Source organism: Mustelus asterias, chromosome 3 (genome assembly GCF_964213995.1).
Source record: "Mustelus asterias chromosome 3, sMusAst1.hap1.1, whole genome shotgun sequence".
NCBI classification, from domain to species: Eukaryota; Metazoa; Chordata; class Chondrichthyes; order Carcharhiniformes; family Triakidae; genus Mustelus; species Mustelus asterias.
The window spans coordinates 123,875,863-123,892,780 of NC_135803.1; the positions used below are offsets into that span (position 1 = coordinate 123,875,863).

Consider the following 16,918-nt stretch of genomic DNA (forward strand, 5'->3'; position numbering starts at 1 on the left):
ACCCACACAGGAAGAGAATTTAGAATTCTGCTAAAACACACCAGCCAGACGTCAGGCTTTGAGTCTAAATATCACATCTATTTGTTGAAACTGGCCCTGGAGGTGCAAACCATTACTTGTTAAACTGTGTCAAGCATTATCTTGGTAACTCTGCCCAATTTTAGCCTGAAATCACCACAGACCCTATGCCACTTATAATTGATATTTACCTCTGTCTGGACGAGATAGTTCCTTTGAGTCCTGATGTGTTTAAGAAAGCCGAGGACATTAACTGTGCTTTTATCTTTTATTTGTTTCAGCATGCTATCGAGCACAATATATGTTCCAGTTCTGCCAACACCAGCACTAGATAGGGAATAAAGGGAATAAGGAATTAGCATACGATACACAAGCACAGCACGAACAGTTTAAAAATGTGATCTATCTGCAAGATCAAATGATAATTATGTTGATTAAATTACTATGCATGCACTATTAAAGGCTTTTTGTTAATTCGATGGAAACACTTCATTATATAACGACTGTTCCCTATATTCATTAATAAATGGTTCAATATATGGTATTTAATTGAATACACAATTGTAATTATTAACAAAAACAACGTTGGCTTCAGAAGTGTTATGTTTAGTCAGAAATGATGAACATACACACAGCTGCATGGCCAAACTACTTATCCTGGTTATTTCTCCCAGGATATGCTTTCGTTTTTCCCATTTTTTTTCTGTTCCACTTTCCCCTATGTCATCAGGCCTAATCCCTCTGTCATTGATACTCTCCAATTGGTCCTTGGGAACAACTGAGAATTTCTTAGTGATAAATGGATCTCCAACACCCGTTCCAACATCCTCCCCATCCTCTGTTAGATGTTGGAATAGTGTAGATTAGAGGGGCTTTAGATTGGTTCCACTGGTCGGCGCAACATCGAGGGCCGAAGGGCCTGTACTGCGCTGTAATGTTCTATGTTCTACCACTCCCACCTTTGTGGAAACTCTTGCCACCACACTGAGAGGCAAACAAAATCATCAACTCAACAAAGTGGGGACTGAAACAATGTCCCAAGATTCAGTTGCTCAGTGCATTTGACCACCATCTGCACTACCACCTTTCATTTCCTTCCGCATTGCCTTAATTGAACACACTGGCCTGGAATTTCTGCTGGTATGGAGAGTCTTAGCTATGAGGAGAGATTGGGTAAACTGGGGTTGTTCTCCATGGAAAGACGGAGAATGAGGGGAGATCTAATAGAGGTGTACAAGATTATGAAGGGGATAGATAGGGTGAACAGTGGGAAGCTTTTTCCCAGATCAGAAGTGACGATCACGAGGGGTCACGGGCTCAAGGTGAGAGGGGCGAAGTATAACTCAGATATTCGAGGGATATTTTTAATACAGAGGGTGGTGGGGGCCTGGAATGCGCTGCCAAGTAGGGTGGTGGAGGCAGACACGCTGACATCGTTTAAGACTTACCTGGATAGTCACATGAGCAGTCTGGGAATGGAGAGATACAAACGACTGGTCTAATTGGACCAAGGAGCGGCACAGGCTTGGAGGGCCGAAGGGCCTGTTTCCTGTGCTGTACTGTTCTTTGTTCATAATATAATTGGGAAAAATCTGCCTATAATGCTCTGGACACAGAATTGAATTTGTCAAAGTAAAATCATGCCAAAATTTGCACTCAAACTCATTTGCAAGCCTGAATGTAAAACCTCCCAAGCATCAGGTCAATGAAGTAATATTTTTGATTGTAATTGGTTCTTGACTCAAACAACGGGGCCTCAGGATTATTGAATTAAAATAATTTCTGAAAATTTGTTCACACAATCTCTGCATCTGAAGACATATGACATCCAGTGATTTCAACTGCCTGCAGGTCATAGGTCTTATGTACCAAGGACAGACCAAATTACTGAATTTTGCCTCATTTAAAATGAATTTTAAGCATTCTAATGTAGCAACAGTATGTGACGCAGACCTAATTGAAGCTTCAATTAACTGCTGATCACTGCAGCTGTATATCATTAATGTAGGATTAATGTGACCAAGGGTGCCCTTGGAATCAAACTTCTGAATGCAATATGAAGAAGAATCTGGATCAGGAGCAATTGGCGGAAATTCACCATAACATGGGAACACGGCTCGTTTTGTGAACAAGAGTTACTTCAGCCAAACTGACTTTTGAACTCAATGTAAAAGATCATGAAAGCTCAAGGGTAAGTGGTTCCAGGCATAATTCACAAATGTTTTAAATTCCACAATCCTTTGCATTATTTTAGTCAATTCTGCCTGGATTTTGTGATAATAGGGTGGAAACCATAAACTCCAGCACATTGTTGTTGCAACCAGAAGGATGAATGATCCTTAACACGAAAACTAATTTCATCCAAGGAGCTGAATCCAATGCAGTGTCATGCACAATTAGATTTCTCTCAAACATCGGAGGAAAAATTAATATTTCCACATACCTGCAATGTACTACCACTGGTCCCATGTCTGGTATCTGAGCCGCAGATGACTTTCTTACAAAGGTGAGTACAGGAAGTGCATATTCTGGTACCCCCATGTCAGGCCACTGTGTATAGTGATATTGGATAACCATCCGCTCATTCTGACGACCCTTGGGGTTTCCCTTTTGTCCCTGTAACCACAGTTTATCAGCATCAATGAATATGTAAAATATGTGAATATGTAGCACTTTTATCTGGAGGATGGAGGTGAATCTAAAACTGTGCCAACCAGGCCATCATGTGGGTGGCACGGTGGCACAATGGTTAGCACTGCTGTCTCACAGCGCCAGGGACCTGGGTTCAATACCAGTCTCGGGTCACTGTCTGTGTGGAGTTTGCATATTCTCCCCGTGTCTGCGTGGGTTTCCTCCGGGTGCTCTGGTTTCCTGCCACAGTCCAAAGATGTGCGGGTTAGGTTGATTGGCCATGCTAAATTGACCCTAACATAGAACATAGAAAGCCACAGCACAAACAGGCCCTTCGGCCCACAAGTTGCGCTGATCATATCCCTACCTCTAGGCCTATCTATAGCCCTCAATCCCATTAAATCCCATGTACTCATCCAGAAGTCTCTTAAAAGACCCCAACGAGTTTGCCTCCACCACCACCGACGTCAGCCGATTCCACTCACCCACCACCCTCTGAGTGAAAAACTTACCCCTGACATCTCCTCTGTACCTACCCCCCAGCACCTTAAACCTGTGTCCTCTCGTAGCAACCATTTCAGCCCTTGGAAATAGCCTCTGAGAGTCTACCCTATCCAGACCTCTCAACATCTTGTAAACCTCTATCAGGTCACCTCTCATCCTTCGTCTCTCCAGGGAGAAGAGACCAAGCTCCCTCAACCTATCCTCATAAGGCATGCCCCCCAATCCAGGCAACATCCTTGTAAATCTCCTCTGCACCCTTTCAATGGCTTCAACATCTTTCCTGTAATGAGGTGACCAGAACTGCGCGCAGTACTCCAAGTGGGGTCTAACCAGGGTCCTATAAAGCTGCAGCATTATCTCCCGACTCCTAAACTCAATCCCTCGATTAATGAAGGCTAGTACGCCGTACGCCTTCTTGACCGCATCCTCCACCTGCGAGGCCGATTTAAGAGTCCTATGGACCCGGACCCCAAGGTCCTTCTGATCCTCTACACTGCTAAGAATGGTACCCTTCATATTATACTGCTGCTTCATCCCATTGGATCTGCCAAAATGGATCACTACACACTTATCCGGGTTGAAGTCCATCTGCCACTTCTCCGCCCAGTCTTGCATTCTATCTATGTCTCGCTGCAACTTCTGACATCCCTCCAAACTATCCACAACACCACCTACCTTGGTGTCGTCAGCAAACTTACCAACCCATCCCTCCACTTCCTCATCCAGGTCATTTATGAAAATGACAAACAGCAAGGGTCCCAGAACAGATCCCTGGAGCACTCCACTGGTCACTGACCTCCATGCAGAGAAAGACCCCTCCACAGCCACTCTCTGCCTTCTGCCTAACGTCAGGTGGGTTAGCAGGGTAAATGTGTGGGGTTACAGGAATAGAGCCTGGCTGGGATTGTGGTTGGTACAGACTCGATGGGCCAAATGGCCTCCTTCTGTATTGTAGGGATTCTATGATTTTATCACGACTAGACCCAATACTCATGTGTAATATTTATTTCTGCAATTTAGATTGAAATGTGCAATTAAAAGACCAAAAAAAAGTGAACATTTTGAATATCTTCGGAAAAGTATAATAAATCCAATAAAATCAGAATTAAACCAGCTAATGCTGACTGATACTTTAAATGGTTAACATCAAGAAAAAATGATCGTAATGCAAATTCACTATTCAGAACTGAATAGTGATGAAATCAATGCCATCTTGATTCCAAATTGCTCTTATGTTGTAACGCCTGTAAACAGACAAAATTTTGATTATCTTATGACACATTTTTGTAACCTCCCTTCCTAAGGTCTTCCCAGATCACATAGCATTCTCTGATCGGAAAAAAGAGGTGAGCAGAGGAGTCAGGCAACTAATCAGTGATCACTCCTCTAAAGGTGTTTGAAAACTACAGACTCCCAATTGATTTATTTGACTTTTACAAGTGTGCAGGGCCAAGACTAGAATATTTGCCCTGCACCCATTGCTAGAAAGCTATTTTCTTCTAGTTCCTAAATTAGTGAATCATTGCTTCAGCACAGTTCATCTCCCCCAGTCAAAGCAAGTTTTAAAAGAAAAATATATACTTCAGGAGAAAAATGAAAAATCAGCATGTTCAACTTGTTAATATTACCTATGGTACCAAGAAACAAAATTTACATCTCTGAAGATTAAAGGTGGACAGCCACTGTATGCTGACATACTCTCTTCCACCTTCTTCTGTCGGGAAAAAGATACAAAAGTCTGAGATCACATACCAACCAACTCAAGAACAGCTTCTTCCCCGCTGCCATCAGACTTTTGAATGGACCTACCATATATCTTTCTCTACACCCTAGCTGTGAGTGTACCACTACATTCTGCATCCTCTCCTTTCCTTCTCCCCTCTGTACTCTATTAATGGTATGTTTTGTCTGTAGAGCGTTGGGGTTCTAAGGGATGGAAGGTGGACTGATTGGGGGTCTGAGGGGGAGATGTGCTGAGGGGGAGAGGGGCTGTGCAGTTGGCTGAGTAGTGAGTCTGTGGGGGGGAGGAGGCTGAGTGAGGTCATAGGGGCTGAGTGGGGCGAGGCTGAGTGAGAGTCTGAAGGGGAGGGGGGGTGGGCCTTAGTGGGATGTCTGAGGAGGAAGTCTGGGGGGGGGGGGGGGGGGGGGGGGGGAGGAGTCAGGTCGGGTAACCCTCATGCCTGCATGGTGTGGGTGGGTGTAACCCGTTATTTGAGTGGCGATGGGGAAGATGCCCCTCTTTGGGGTTGGTGGTGCTGCCCTGGATCCTTGGGGTTCAGCATGTCAGGTCCACACCGATGATTATCAGCAACAAAGCCCACCTGATACATTTCCTGCTGAAAAGGCTGGTGAATGGCGGAGGGTGTGTTTTAAAGTTTTTAAAGTTTATTTATTACTCACAAGTAGGCTTACATTAACATTGCAATGAAGTTACTGTGAAAATCCCCCAGTCGCCACACTCCGGCGCCTGTTAGGGTACACTGAGGGAGAATTTAGCATGGTCAATGCACCTAACCAGCACATCTTTCAGACTGTGGGAGGAAACATGAGCACCCGGAGGAAACCCACACAGGCACAGGGAGAACGTGCAAACTCTGCAAAGACAGTGACCCAATCTGGGAATCGTACCCGGGTCCCTGGCGCTGTGAGGCAGCAGTGTAACCACTGTGCCAATATGGTCTGGTGAATGGGCCATCAATCCCGCTAACTGTATTACAATTAGCAGGTTTGCATAATTATTGGGTTGCCACCCGCTGTGAGTCCGGCCGGAAGGGTGAATCCCGATAGCCCTCATGCCCGGCAGGAATCCTGATTTTTAGTCGACAAAGGGGAATTGGGATTCCTGCCAGCCACCTGACGAGGGCAGTGAATCCCCTCCTCCGCTCACGTCTGTTTTAGAAGTATAAAAAGGCACATTTATATTTCTACACTTACCTTTTTAACTTTTGTGTTCCTTATAGTGAAGCGGCGTACAGTGCAACACGCCCGTACTTTCGTACTCTTCAAGGTGACAATAATATTGCCGTACTCTTCGTTGTTCTCACTTGGCCAGTACTGATCACATTTTCGCTAAAAAAAAAACAAGAAATAGAGAAGTTTATTCCATTCAGAAAGTGCCACAACAAAATGTCAAAATTACAATACACTTTGTGCTAGCTATGGCTCCATTCATAGCACACTTTCTTCTGAGTGAGAAGTTTGTGGGTTCAAGTCCTACTCCAAGACTTGAGCACAAAAATCAAGTTGACATTGCAGTATTGAAGGAGTGTTGCACTGTCAGGAATGCTGTCCTTGGATGAAGTGCTGAAATGAGGGATTATCTGCCCTCTCAGGTGAATGTATAAGACCCCACAATTTCTTTTGTAAAACAGTGGGGGAGCAATGCTCAGTGCCATAGTCAATATTTATCACAAAACAGATTATCTGGACATTATCATATTGTTGTTTGTGGAAGCTTGCTCTGTGCAAATCGGCTGTAGCATTTTCCATTTACAACAGTGACTACACTTCAGAAGTACTGCATTGGTACTTGGTCCCTTAGTGTCAAGGAGATTAGCCGGGTAAAGATGTGGGGTTACGGAGATTAGGCCTGGGTCGGACTGTTGTCGGTGCAGACTCAATGGGCCGAATGGCCTCTTTCAGCACTGTAGGGGTTCTATAATTAGCTGAAGCCAGTTTGGGACATCCTGTGGCCATAAAAGCTGCTGTACAAAAGCAAATCCTTTTTCCTTTTCAATGTAATTAAGAGGCTGTGGCAGTTGTATTTGAACTTCCAACACTCACTTAATGTTAATTACTGGGCTGACGACACTTTGGTCTCTTCATAGCATGAATTATTTAGGTGAAACAAGTTTCATTTGATAAATTAAAATCAAAGCAAGAATCTGAAAACAACAAATTAAAAAGGTCACTTACTCGTCCTTTCTCCACTAAATTTGTAATCATGACAATGATTCCTGTATTCTGTTCCCAGATCATTCTCCAAAAATCTTCAAACGTAGGTTTAAGAGGTCCTTGTGTAGCTATATAGGCTTTTGACTTGTTGTAACCCTGTCAAGGGGAGAAAAAAAAACATTAAAAAAAACATTGATGTACAACCCAAAAATTCAAACACTGAAAACGTAAACTTCATCATAACCTCTTTAAGCTGTGAAGGCTCTGACATTCTGGTAACATAAAACTCGCTCTCATTTCTTCGGCAGAATCTGAGCTAATATTTCACTATTCTTGCAACTTCTCTGCACTGATGTAAAAATTCAATGATTCAAATACCACACAATTCATATCCATATAATTCTCAAGATTTTTCTTTACTCCATATTCTCTATTCTGATGGAACAGAAAATTCTGCTTTAAAAATACAGTTTTATGCAAGCACAGGAACTGGATTGAAGATTGAAACTAATTTTACCTACATTTATTACAAAAAAAGTGAGTGAGAGAAAGAAGAGGAATATTAGCTTACTCTAGGTTTAAGTCCAGCTCTGCCTGAGCTGGACTTAAACCTAGAACTTTGAAACCAAACAACATTTACAAATAGTGTTCGAATCCATGATTCACCTAGTCCCTAATTCAATTCTAGAATTCTTTGAATTGAATGAGCATGACAAATACAGTAAATATAAAATAATGGCTTACATCGACATAATTGGCATTGATGTAGTCACTGTGCTTTGAATCCTTTCCTGGTATTGGCCTTAGCTTAACTCTGCTGTGATCATCTGCAGAGGGAGAAATATTAATCCACAAGAATAAATCAGTTTGCTCTTCATGTATATTTCAAATGTTACTTCACAAATTATAGACCATGACAGATATTTAACAAATAAAACAGTACACTAATCAGTGAGGCCGGTCAGCTCAGTTGGCATGCGGTTCAGAATAACGCCAACATTATGGATATAACTTCCATTCGAATTGAGGTAAACCTCGGATCTGCTTCATAACCCTGTCTGAGAGCGGATGGCAGTGGAAAACTACCACTGCCAAAATAACTGCCAATAAAATAGTTTAGAATGAAGTATTAGCAAACAAGTGGCAAGTAAGGACCTGCCTTTGGGAAGAGTGCACTTCAATGAATGAACACTGTAAACACAAAACAAGGACAATCAATGCCACTGAAATAATTTACAACTGCTATTTAGGGCTAAATAATAATTTTCAGAAGCATTTTTAATCATCATAGAGTCTTGATTGAACAACCCCAACAAGCCCAATGTTTTGTATACATGCTGCATTCCTTCACCACCCAATTTAGGGAAATTTCAGTGCAATATACTTGAAAGACTGATTCAGATATTAATATATTTGAATCCAGCATAGTCTTACATGCTACAATGTTGATGTATCGGTTTTTGTGCTTGTTATCTGGATGGTTGGAATGTTCTGATGTGATGTTCATATCAGTTGTACAGCGCTGCACTTCCTAAAAATTGAAAAAGGGAGAAGGAATACTTCATTGATTTCCTATTTCAGAGCATTACTACATCCAATAGTTGGAAACACCACACATTCATTTTATGTACACAGATTATCCTATACAAGTGAATACTTAGCAACAGAAAAAATATATTTCAGGCTTTTTAAAGATGGAGACATTTCATCTGAAATATCGGACAAATTATGTGGTAGTATTTAATTATGGTTCAAAATGAAAATTGAATTCCCATGAAGACTCAATGCATTTACCTAGTCAATAGTTAAGCCGTACAGAATTAGGAGGTTGTAGCATGGACACTCAGCTTGCACCGTCTCCTTCCCACATCTTGGGCAGCAGGTGAAGCGCTGCAATTGGCCTCCATGCTATTGGATTTGGGCAAGGAAGATAGTTTTTGCTTTTATTCCCGATTGCTGTCCAGCACTTCCTGTTGGAAGTCTGATCCAGGATTGTCTGGGTCAATTGTAAATCCCATTGCTTTTGAGAAGTATATCCCTTAGATGGGGCACTAGAGGATGCAGAACTTGAGCAAAAACCAGTACTTTTAACAGAGAAAAGGAATTAAAATGTTGCAAAGAATAAAAAGGCAATGAAATGCTCTTTTCTTCCTCGACAAGAAAAACGCCATCAAAATAGTTGGAGATGGTAGTTAAATTTATATAAATTTAAAAGGCTGGGAGTTCCAGTTTCGACGAGTTTAGTAGTTGCTTGTAAATATGATGGGGTAGGGTTTCATTCTTCCTGCTTCGGCATTAAGCATTGTGGGGGAGGAGGACAGAACAGAAAATCTGATTGGGGGGGGGGTGGGAGGGGAGATCATACTTTCCCATTAGTCGATCCTCCTTGCAGACCTTTCTTTTGTGCGTCAAGCAGGCAATGCTTAATGTCCAGGTTGTAAAGTTAAACATTTGGCTGAATGTGAGCTATATGAGCTATATGAATGTCTGTATACATTTTGGCAATTGATTGCACCATTATCGGTTTTTACACTTTTGACATGATTCAATTCAAAATATTATTTAGGGAATTCTGTGCGTAATCCTGAATGAACAAACTGAAACTCCATTTGGATTTGCTTTTGAAATATGGTGAAACCTCAACATCATGGGAGGCTTTTGGGGAAAATTTGTGAGAACACTCTCGAGATTGCTATAGTGTGAGAAGATAGAGCTGAGGTTGAAGATCAGCCATGATTTTGTTAAATAGTACAGGTTCCAAGGGCCAAATGGTCTATTCCTGTTCTAGTTCTTACATTCACCTAATATTGATTGAAGCCAAGAGACCAGAGAAATTCCTTTGTTCAAGTTCATTGAAATGCCAATAAAACATTTTCAAGTTAATGAGATACAGTGCTGAAGGACAAATCAGTTATAAACACTTAGCCAATGTCTGGAAAGTTCCTAGATTAGCTAGGTTATCAGGACAACTATTCACTCATCATGGTTTACAGCTGATTGACTGAAATGCTCAGTATAAAATGCCCATTTTCGAAAAGAGACCAGAATCTGATGAAAGGAAAGAGACTGAAAATTTAAACAAAACCAACTTAATGTTATTAAAGTCAACAGTAAATATTCATTTCCGGACAATCAGCTTAACAAATTACTCTCCTTTTACCACACAGTGAATTGAAATAATGAAAAGGTGTGCAATTACTTTATAGCTTGATTTCGATCTGATGGTGCTTCAGTGAAATTCAAGACAAGTGCAACTCACTTACTAAGAAATGTTGTGCTTGTAAAAAGACTATACACCTGGAGCAGATGGGAATGATTCATTAGAATTGTATGCAAAAGGTAGGATTAATCTCAGAACAAATATGTATTTCTCCAGGTTCTTTCCTCTCTGTTCCCCTTCCTCTTTTAAAGGTGCTGACCCATGCACCCAGATGACAATGAGTGGCTAGACACTGGCAGTTTGTTAGGTTTTTAACCTGTAGGGAACAGCATATCGGAGCCTATGCCTTACCTGATGTCTACGCACAGACTTTCCAATAGGGGTTATAGGATAGCAATTGGGAGTGGGAGTGCTAGTTAATTTTTCCCTTATATGAGAAGCTATTTTGTCAATTGTGAGCTCTGATAGCAAGTGACATACAGCTATTTTACCATTAGGTAACAAACACATCCAAGCCTGATCCTACCCTCTTTCAATATTCACATGTACACTCGCACCAGGGGTGATTAGACACTTATCAGGAACAGGAAGAAAGCTAGATGATCTTCCACCTCTTGACCCAGAGCACTGAGCTCAATTGCAGCATCCCTACCACCAACTCAGCACAGGCTAGGAATCCCAACCGAAACCTTCCCTATCTGACCACAATCTTTCAAACTTAGATTAGGAGGTTGTGCTGAGGATTGAAGGTTGCCACTTTAACACCTCAGACCAAAATACGAGAAAGGGATGAACAGAAAACCATAGACCAGACATCCAAATATCAGAAACAGGTAAGCTATACGAGTACATCAAATGGATAAAATCAATACTCACCTAGAAAGACAGAAAGGTTTCATACAAAATATTATGGGTAAAAACTAATCCAAGATGCCAACATTATAACATCGGTTGAGAGTAGGATGAAAGGGCTCAGTTTTGACTGGGCTGATATGACAAGCGAATGCTTGTTCAAGGGATCTGTACTGGGCCTCAGTTTTTTTACCAAATGTATTAATGACCTTAGTGAAGGAATACAGAGTTGTATATGTAAATTCGTAGCTGACACTATGTTAGAAGGCACATTAACTCATGTGGATGGGAGCAGAAAATTACAAACAGACACAGTCAGATTAAATGAAGTGCAGAAATATGGCAGATAGAGTTTAAAGTGGGGAAGTGTGAGATTGTCCACATTGGATCTGAGAAAGACCATTCAGAATATTTTCCTATTGCTGCGAGGAGCTGTGAAAAAACAAAAGGATATAGGTGTGCATGTATATGAATCACCAAAAACTACTGGACAAGTAGAAAAAAAACAATCAATAGGGCCAATGAAATTTTGGCCTTTATCTCAGTGGGGTTGGAATTCAAAAGTAAAAAAATAATGCTCGAGTTGTATAGAACCTCAAGGCCTTCATTTGGAGTAATGTATTCAGTTTTCAGCACCAAATCTCTTGAAAGATACATTTGGCCTCCGGAAGTCACAATACAAATTAACCAGAATGATGCTGGGGTGTAAAAAACAAGTTGCACAATTGGTTTTTATTTCATTGAGTTAGAAGGGGTGATCTAATTGAGGTGTTTAGAACAATAAAGGAATTTGAATGGGTGGATAAAAATAAACAATTTATTTTTACGGGAAAATCTAGAACAAGAGGACAGAAAGCATTTTTTCTCTCAAAATCTGGAACTCACTTCCCCTGAAGGATATGGATGCTTGATCAATTTAAATTTTCAACAATGATTTAGTAGCACGAGGTGAATCCCAAGGACAAGTCAAGCTTTCGGGGTGTGATGGGCGATAGAATGAAAATTAGAGGAAGACTCAAATTCACGACTAGGGCATGGAGGAACACTGGATTGGTGGAAACTTGGTTTGGTACGCTAGGGGAAGGGGTGGATACACTGGACACATCCAAATGGATGATCTCCATCTTGGGGTGACAAAGAAGTCCATGCGTTTGCACACTTGTTGTTGGAGCAAGGTTAGAGGGGCAGGGGTCAGAGATTTAAGAAAATGGATCATAATGAAGAAGCGAAGCTAGGGATTATCTTGATTATCTTTGTATTCTAGAATGATCAAATATAATCGCAAGTTTTAATAAACAACTAAACTTCCATCCCAATTTATGAAGAAGTATTTGAGAATTCCTCACCAGGCAATATCAGGTATAACAGAGCCAAATGTAATCAGGTTCAGAGGGGGATGTGTCAAAACAACAAAAATCGAATGTTGCTAGGAGTCTTAATGAACTTATGCTCGATATGTTACATTCACATCACTATCATTGCAAGTGCTGCATAATAATCCAAGTATAGACCTGCCAGCAAAGTCTTGTTCTTCAAGGTCTCAGGAAAATCAAGATCTCTATAATGTGATTATCTTGCAGTGATTAATGTTCTGTCAGCTCTAGTTGAACAGGAAGCACCAGCACATGCTTCCGAAGTGGATCCCTACATGAATTATTTCCTTTCTCAGTTGAGGAGCATCACACTGTTGTTTGAAGGAAGAGGTAGATAGGGAAAGGTGCAGTATTTTTAAATGACAGGAAAGACAAAGGCAAGAAAATGCTTCTGTTTTTAAGCTATTATTCCTGTCATCAGTAGAGCTAAAGCAATCCACTTAACACATATTTTATGCAATCTGTAAAAGTTACGTGTCACATTAAGCATAACTAACAAATGTTCCTTTTCTGGAATGGAGCATTTCATTGTATTTAGTACACCAATTTCATCTGTGGAGTTGCTTAGTGATTGTTTGTTACTATATTGACATAAGAAAACATAATACAATACGCATAGAAAACAAAATTTAACAGAATGTTGGATGGTCAAATTACAGTTCTTTTACATGCAGATTTGCACGCAGCTGATAGCATGCTAAAAAGATTACCTTTTAGCATGCTTGAGTTTCAATAGTCCAATTTTTTTGGTGAAAATAAGTTCCGCTCATCATTCTTAAAGAGTAAATCAAACAGTAACTTCCAACAACTGCATGTGTTGGAATATGGAAATCACGAGGTTGCTGTCCATGTTTCCCTGTTCCTCCATAACCTTCACTACACCAAGAGACTCAGCAATGAAACATATGGAACAGCATATAGTTGGTGTACGTAGATGATACATACCCCACTATACACTCCAAAGAAAGTTAGCAATTGCTCATTCCAGTAGAAGATACATTTTTAACAGTGCAGTACGTCTTAATTATTGTCAAACAACCTTTCTGGCATAGAAAATTGATTTTTACAAGTGAACAATGTCATTCCTTCAGATTTTAATTATTGTTAGAGACTTATAAAACCAAAAACATGCAAATAATTTTATTTTTACTTTTTCTTTGTCTGCTTTGCAAATAATTTTGTTTTTACTTTTTTTGTCCGCTTTTCTACCTCATACATATAAATGCACGGAAGAAAACAAATTCTTGTAGATGTCACCTTCAGTTATTTTGCGGGAAAGATCTTGAAAAGTAATTACTGCTATCAGACCTCACAATGAAGTAATTTAGTACTGACATCTACACATACTAGGGGAAAACATACTGCAGAAGAATTTATGTTATAAGCTGATCGATTGCTAAGTATGAAACTTGTTTGTTTTGGGAGTGATGATATTATTCAAACAGTTACTTCTTTGAGATGAATTATTTCATAACAAATATCTGCTTGACCTGTTTACGCTTTTAGAAGAAAAAATATACTACAGGTTGTGAAAAATATCACCTTGGGTAGCAGCAACTAACTTACCGCCAATTGAAAATTAATTATTTTTAAATAAGCTTTTGGTGCACAAAAGGATAATATGATCTTGACTGCTAATATGTTCTGTACTGCCATCTGTGGAATTTCTGGCCTATTCGTTTCTCCCTCCCCTCATGCTCTGCAGTTTACTCTCAGTGAATTATAGAGACTGTTCTCATCATATTATATAAAAAGACAGGTTATTTTGAGAACGGTGTATTAATCTTTATTTTTCTAACACAAATTTCAGATGTTGAAGAACATGGTACATGACTGTATGTAAACATGTGTGTGATTTTCTATGCAATATCACATAAACTGCAGAATTTGAGGTATATATACTTCAAATTCTGCAGTTTACACAGATACTGCATAGAAAATCACATTGTTTCACCAGATATTAGAATTGCAGTAACAAACCCAGTAAAACAGCCCAAACTTCAGTGAACAAGAAAGTTAACAACATCATATTCCCATATTCATGTTAAAACACTTGGCAAAAGAAATGTATAAAGCTTCAGACATAATGTAATGCTCTATTCGGATCAATAACCCTTTCTAAAAACCTTAATTTACTTATACAAATATCAACTGAAAAACAAAATTGACTGTGAATCTCAGGTACTGCAGTGTAAAGATGGTCCATTTTCACACTACAAAGTTAGATTGAAACCTCAGAATAAAGCACTTGCTTGTTAACAACAGAACTGACCTTTAGACTGATTAAAAATATTTTTATGAAGCAGCCTGAAGAAAATAGCTTTTTGAAGAATTAGATCAAAAGATGCAGTTTACAGCCCAGCAACACACTGAGTTGTTGTACTAACATTTTACAGACTCAGGGAAAATAAGGTAGGATTGCAACCAGAATTCTCCAGCATGGCAAATTCCCAATTTCAAATGATTCTTCAGGAGGTAGGTAGCCAGGCAATGGGGGAAACAAGAAATTCAGTCAGTGATTCACCTTGGGTCTCTATAGCTGCCTTCCCAGCTCAACAAATGTTTGTGGGGACCTAAAGTGGGTTTGATTGGTAAAGGTGGGTGTGATTGTAAAGGTGGGTAGTAGGTAAGACAAGGAAAGAAATAAACCTGAAAATAAATAAAGTCTAAAGTATGTTGGATCTAACTGACTTAATTAGCTTGCCAACAAATCTCATTGTAAATATGACTGCACAGTACACATACAGTACATTATTCTGCAGTAAGTGCACCACTTTGACATTTGGCTATTTGCAACAAAAGCAGAAGTGTGCAGTTAGGTAGTTACTGGCATTGACAAACCATCAGCTAAATGATTGAGTCGAGATAAAAGCCTTTAACTATGTTGACAGTACGTAGGACAAACATTTGCCCCAAGAGAATTGCTTCTGATCAAGATGATCTAATTCAAATCAGTCAAAATCTATTATTCATGATCTGGCAGACCACTGCTATTAATCACATCTGTTTGTTACACCATTAAACATACTGTGGAATAATTTCATCTAATAAACAAATCAAGATGTGTGATGAAAAATGAATTCATTAATCCAAATGACTGTTGTGCTCCATCACCTTTTAATCTTCTGATCTCTAATTCAGCCATATTCAAATTTATAGCAGTGTGAATTGTTTATGAAAGAGCGAGGAGCACATTTAAGGACTCATTAAGGACTGTGTTTATGATTTGTGAAAAAAATGTATTTCACATTGGCAGATCTTTTTTTCTGAAATGAGATTCTGCAATTTCATATTATTACAGAACAGAACAAAACCAATTATTAGCAATTGTCAAAAAGTCCCCATTTACAGGACTTTCTAAATTTAAAATTCCAATCTTCTAATACCATTAGTGAAACAGGATAAATGCTGCAGTTTAGCATTCATTTGAATGCACTAAATAGTATAAGTTTAATGACAAAGAACAAAAATGTTTCTGAATTGTATGTCAATATTAATGGTGCACAACAAGAATGGAGAGATTTCTGACAGCACTGTTAGTACCATGCCCCAGAATATGGGCATATGGTTAGCAAATGCAGAAAGAAAAAACAGAATGTCAGGATCACTATACCTAAAGGTGACAAGTGCCCAAGGGGAGCTTAGCCCAGCTCAGCTGGCTCAGCTCTGCTGGTTCAGTTAGAGGAGGGAAGAAAGGTAAAATTATCTTGTATTTGAGAAGGGCTCTTTCTTTGAAGCATGCCTCCTTGCAAATTAACCAAGAGCTGCTACTGTTGGGAGCTCACGGACCAATCCAGGTCTGGATTGTCCGGCTGTTCGAAAGGAAAGGTTTGCATGGTCTTGGAAGTTTACCATTAAGGCTCAAGAGGTTAAAAAAAAATTAAAATATGGGGATTTTCTTTACAAGATACACAAACAGTCAATGAAGCACAGCAGCTGGAAGAGATCACATCGTAGAATGCAGGAAGTGGATATCATGAGGCTCTCTGAATCTTGAAAGGGATGACATGCAGGAGAACAAGCAGCACTCCAATCCGAATTTCAGCAACAGTTCTTCATGAGAGTGCTCCAAGATGCAGACATATGCTGTGCTTAAACCAGTGCAGTATTTTCCAGCCCTAGAGCAGGAAATGCAAAAACTGTGCAGTCACAGACAGTTGACAGCAAGGAACACTAAAGTGCCTTTTGAACCAAATCCAAACTATAGTTTCCCATTTTAAAAAAATCTACACTTTCCCAGTATTGTATTCCATCCAGTATACTTTTGTCCTCATATACATGGAAGGATCCAGGATTGTTTTCTGTAATTTCCACATAATTTTAAGTGTCCAAAGTGAAATTATAGAATTTCAAGGAAATAGACACACTGTCTAATTAATCCCATGAATTACTGTGGGACAAGTAACAAACTGATGGAACAGGAAGGTATAAAATATTACAACTGACAAATAGGTTAAAATGGAAGTACTGGACTTGTATTTTTTCG

General features: G+C 39.7%; 1 protein-coding gene across 1 annotated transcript in view; it reads right to left on the reverse strand.

The window, feature by feature from the left end:
* LOC144491556 (receptor-type tyrosine-protein phosphatase gamma-like) overlaps positions 1 to 16,918 on the reverse strand; it is a 711,057-nt gene that overhangs the window by 39,869 nt on the left and 654,270 nt on the right. The window contains exons 16-21 of the mRNA XM_078209530.1: positions 8,482 to 8,578; positions 7,792 to 7,874; positions 7,069 to 7,203; positions 6,088 to 6,222; positions 2,462 to 2,634; positions 210 to 345 (exon numbers count right to left, since the gene is read on the reverse strand). Coding sequence (XP_078065656.1) covers positions 210 to 345; positions 2,462 to 2,634; positions 6,088 to 6,222; positions 7,069 to 7,203; positions 7,792 to 7,874; positions 8,482 to 8,578 — 759 coding nt within the window. The remainder of the gene's footprint in view (positions 1 to 209; positions 346 to 2,461; positions 2,635 to 6,087; positions 6,223 to 7,068; positions 7,204 to 7,791; positions 7,875 to 8,481; positions 8,579 to 16,918) is intronic.